Source organism: Mycetomoellerius zeteki, unplaced genomic scaffold (assembly GCF_001594055.1).
Source record: "Mycetomoellerius zeteki isolate Tzet28-1 unplaced genomic scaffold, Tzet1.0 scaffold214, whole genome shotgun sequence".
Classification (NCBI taxonomy): Eukaryota; Metazoa; Arthropoda; class Insecta; order Hymenoptera; family Formicidae; genus Mycetomoellerius; species Mycetomoellerius zeteki.
The window spans coordinates 34,809-39,854 of NW_017257106.1; the positions used below are offsets into that span (position 1 = coordinate 34,809).

Here is a 5,046-nt window from a genome sequence, read left to right on the forward strand (position 1 = left end):
AAAAATTTTCATCAGAGATTACTCAAATAAATAATTCTGTATGATACGTAGAAGAATTTCATATGGTTTAATCTATGGAGTATTCCAAATGTTTGAAATAAAATAATTTTAAAGTCGTTTGTGATTGCTTGTTTATAAATTAAAACAAAAATGTTTGAAGATAAGGTATTGCATAATTGCAGGTACGATTGCAGTATTATGTTCTCACATCCAAGAAACATTGAAAAAAATGATAATTGTGAAGCATCTACTGTTAACGAACAAGTTCACAATTTAGTCAGCATGGATACTGTTCAAGAACAATTCTGCAGCAACAGTAAAGAGAGTTATAATTACAAAAACATATGTAATATTGATGGAGAAATAAATGGAATCAGCAAAAGTTGCAGTCCAGTCTCAGTTCAAATGGAAGATATTCTTGCTGAAGTGGAAAGAAGTAGGAAACTTATTAAATATTTTAATTTTTTCCATTTACAATTTTTTATCAAACTCGACACACTTCGCCTCTGCTCGAGAGGAGAGTCAGAGTATGTGTGACAAACTGTGTTTGAGTGTTATACTGTGTCGATTTGTGTCTCCTAAAAGGAAAGCAGCCTATGTAAATAATATTTTAAAAGATTAAACAATAATCTTATGTGCCAAAGCACATATATATCATTATGTGCAATTAAAATGTTTAAACTTACGCATAAAAAATGGTAACATAAAACTTTCATTTGCCTAGGATAGAACGTGTAAGATAATGTGAGATAGAATTGTAGGATAAAATGAAATAGAAGTATGTCACTAGTATTATAAATGGCTGCCAAGCCACGTGACTGTAACAGCGAATCAGAATGCGGAACACCGGTTGCGCTTCTCTGATATCTAGGACTCTAAGCTTGGCCAGTCTTGTGACCGAATGCACCCATTGCGATTGGAAAGCATGAATATCGACCTCTGACTTCTTGAACGTACTTTTGTTTTTTCACAGTTTTAGTTTTGGTTGAGGGCAGCTGGAGGATCGCTGAGCAGGAAGGAAAGTAAGGATTATTCATTTCCCGATCGTTGAAGGATGATTGATTAGTACGGACTCATTAAATTTCTTGATACGCATTTTTATCGACATGTTAAAGCATAAATTACCGAAGGATTGGATTATTGTCAACTCTAAAAGTCATCCGGACAGAGTATATTACTTCAATGTGAAAACAAATAAATCTTCCTGGGTTCAACCACCATTGGATGGCATCAGGGTATTTTTCTCTCCATAATTAATTTTCCTGCTGTAATCTGTTAAACATGATGCCTTTTTATGCTAGTGCTCGAAAATCTAACTCTCACACAATGTCAGGAGTTATTTTTGAATTTATATTGCATACAAAAACCTATAATTTATGTAACGTATGCTATAGAACTTTCGTATGAAATATTTTTTAGGAATGAATCTCCAGACACTGGTGTAATTTACACTATTGTCCATATTCATAGTCAAACCTTATACTTAAGACTTCCTTAAATTTATCTTAAATATAAGGCCTGACTATGAATATGGGCCTATATGTTTAGGCTGCTACCTGGGTATCTTTCATGGAACAAAGTTAGAATGGATTCTAATTGGGATTATTCCGTTTTCCCCAGAAAACAATAGAAATCTAGGGAATAATTGAATAATTCTGATCAGAATCCATTCCGACTTTGGTCCATGATAGGTACCCTGTACAATAAGTATCTTTGTTTAACCTTATAAATTAAACAAGATCATTTATCATATAGGTAGTGGCCTAAATAGATGATGTAAACTAAGCATCAAATTGAGACCATGCAGCATCTCATGAAATGGTATCATCAAATTTCTTTTTTATGTCTTTATTTTAATCTTTAAAATTCTTATTTTAATTCTGTAAAACATTTGTCCTACAGGCTTCTTCAGTAACTAAACATCACATAGAGGAACGTTGCAATACAATGACATCTGAACATAATGCTAAAAAAAAGGAAATGTCTAATCAAGGTGCATGTGATAAAATTATCGAGACTCCGCAAATGAAGGCTATTAGAGAGAAAGCGTTGCAAAGTTTAAACACCAAAAATAAATCTCTCTTGTTACCACAAGCTTCGTGTACAAAGATAGCGGGAAATAAGACAAAGATCTCTCTAAGAAACTTTCCTTCAAAGTTAAAGGTTGATAAATCAGTGGCTTCTTGGGATAAAAACGATAATGAAGGAATACCACAAACACGGTTTCGTGGAAAATTCGATCAGAGAAGTTCAAACACATTTAGTCTAAGTAAACCATCAAGAAAAGATGTTATGATTAAGAAACAAAATCAGAATACTGCAGATCAGAAGTCAACAAAAATATGGGAGAAAAAGGATAAAAATATAGGACACCAAGAAATTATTACTCGAAATACACATGATATTGAGCAGCATAACAAGAATCAAAATGTTCAGGAATCTTGTAATCAAAATTCAAGTAAATGCAATTGTATAAATGTATTTAATTATTATTGTCATTATAGAGAAGTAAAATTAATTTTGTATTTAGGAAAAAAAGGAGGAAAATCGTTTTTAAAGAAAAACTTAGCACAAGAACGTATGCAAAAATTAAGAACAAATTTGAATGTTGATAAGGAAAAAATTAAGGAAATGTGTAATGCTGATTTAATTAGCAAGAAGTCTTCTCAAAAGTTGAGCAGAAGTTCATCTAATTCCAGTAGGTATATAATATAATATATATTTTTTATATTTTAAGCTTGCAGTAAAGTTCCAAAATATTTGTTTTTATACTTTCTAGTATTTTTATATTATTTTATGTTTACAGATAGCTTAGGATCAAGTGTTTATAGAAATGTTGACATACGACTTAAGAGGTTACATAACAGACTCTTAAAAGATGCAGTATGTGAAAGAAATATTAATAAATTAAAAGATGATAATTCACAAACTCAACAAAGTAATAAATCAAATAAGACTGAAAATACGACAAAGGATAAATTAATAGAACGGGGTGAGCAAGAAGTTTTATATGAAGAAATGGATTGGGAACCAATGAAAGATGAAGAAATTGCTCTTCAGGTATAATCAGTGTAATTAAAACATATTAAGCAATCATAATAATTTATATGAATATATTTTGTCAGTATGATTATATATCTTGTTCAATACTATTTTTGTTTTATATAAAAGTAACTATAAAAATATATTCTTTTTATTAAATTTTATACTTTCATACTTTTTCTTAATATAGGTGGAGGTTGTCAGAACACAACTTTGTAGAGAAAATCATATAGATGAAACAAATTGTGTGTCAGAAAATGCTGCAGAGTTGACGCAGTTTAATAATACAGAATCACATGGCAAAGGTCCACTCTACATTGTTATTGATACAAATGTATTTTTATCAAACCTTGAAATTGTTGAAGAAGCGAAAGATGCAGTATTTAAAAATTATCCACGTCCTTTTATTGTAATTCCATGGACTGTGATATATGTAAGTATAATGTACAGCATAGTCAAAATTCTGTCACATCTTTTTAAAAATTTTAACATACATATTTTTTTCTAAATTTTTACAACAGGAATTAGATTACTTTAAGGATAATGGAGCTAATAATGAATTATCAATAAAAGCCAGGAAAGCTATATCTTTCATTAACAAGCAGTTTTCTTCTAAACATCCACGTGTCATAGGACAAACACGAGAACAGGCAGCGAAAAATAAAGAAGATTTTTCTCTCAATTGCCCAGATGATGAGATCCTTCAGTGTTGCTTACAAATCTCTCAATTACAAAAATCAGTGGCAAGTTATCTTTCTGTCATGTCATTTAATATACTTGTACATAAAAGAATAAGAATGTTATATTTATTCTTATTTTGTATATGTAGGTCTTATTATCTTATGACAAAAATCTCTGTAATAAAGCGATGATATATAATGTATTGGCATTGGGACGTCATGATCCACTTGACAAAATAGATGATTTTGATATGGATGCAGTAGTCAACCGTTTGAGTGATGATCATGATGAAAAGTCTGTTTTCATGGAAGAATCACATTTGACGGATGATATTTTTGAGGATACAAAATTAATTATGAGAAACTTTTTGTCAACAGTATGCATCGTACATTGGATCATGAATCAGTTTTTACGTCTACATATCAAATATATAAAACCAATATTTTCATTTCAGATTATTACAAAACAAATGTCAGAAATTTATGGAGAAGCGGAGTGGAAGGTATATGTCATTATAAAACCACCATGGAATACAGTAACTGCATTAAAGTGTGCTATAAAGCACTGGATTGCCGCTATTAGCGAATCATTCCAAAGACGTGCTGAATGTTTTCTCAAGGAATTACTCGATGCTTTTGAACATACGCCAGGTATATTTATACATATGTAATCTATTAAAATTACATTTTGCAAATTGTTTAATCTTGATATTTCTTTTAGTTGGTGGTCGAAAGTTGCGAGATGTGGAATGTATTATAGAAAAGTGTAGTGATTTAGTACAAATGGTTAACACAGATAAGCACTATGATCTTCTGACAGAAACGTTTAATGCTATTACTGTAACATTTTTTATATATTTGAATATATGTATTTTGTTATTATGAGATAGAGTTAAAAAAATTCATACTTTTAGGAACTCAAGAAAAAGTGTAAAAAATATTTCGTTAATATTGATCTGAAAAAATTACACTACAAAATAGGCATCGCGGAAAATTCCCAAGAACAAGAAACAAGAGCAGAAAAAGTATTTCACTGTTTCCAGCACATTTATAATTTCACGCGTGACCTATGGTAAGAATCCTTTTACATGTGTACGTGTATGTGTACATACATATATATATATATATATATATATATAATGTACGTGGTGATAGTCGGAGAGAGAGAATCGAACCTGTGACTCATTGATTACAAATAAATCGTTTTCACACTACATGCATCATCATAATATACAGGGTGTTTCCAAATTAAATCGCAAAACTTCGGGAGCGTGTAGAGGAGTAAAAAACTAAGAAAAAAAGTCCTATAGACATATGCTCGTTT

General features: G+C 30.5%; 1 protein-coding gene across 1 annotated transcript in view; it reads left to right on the forward strand.

The window, feature by feature from the left end:
• The first annotated feature begins 119 nt into the window (after positions 1-119).
• The window catches only part of Swt1 (Swt1 RNA endoribonuclease), a 6,750-nt gene continuing 1,823 nt past the window's right edge, over positions 120-5,046 (forward strand). Inside the window, exons 1-11 of the mRNA XM_018448003.1 lie at positions 120-436; positions 725-1,235; positions 1,903-2,458; positions 2,531-2,698; positions 2,807-3,060; positions 3,233-3,475; positions 3,564-3,785; positions 3,872-4,099; positions 4,178-4,373; positions 4,444-4,562; positions 4,637-4,794. Coding sequence (XP_018303505.1) covers positions 1,107-1,235; positions 1,903-2,458; positions 2,531-2,698; positions 2,807-3,060; positions 3,233-3,475; positions 3,564-3,785; positions 3,872-4,099; positions 4,178-4,373; positions 4,444-4,562; positions 4,637-4,794 — 2,273 coding nt within the window. The 5' untranslated portion in view covers positions 120-436; positions 725-1,106. The remainder of the gene's footprint in view (positions 437-724; positions 1,236-1,902; positions 2,459-2,530; positions 2,699-2,806; positions 3,061-3,232; positions 3,476-3,563; positions 3,786-3,871; positions 4,100-4,177; positions 4,374-4,443; positions 4,563-4,636; positions 4,795-5,046) is intronic.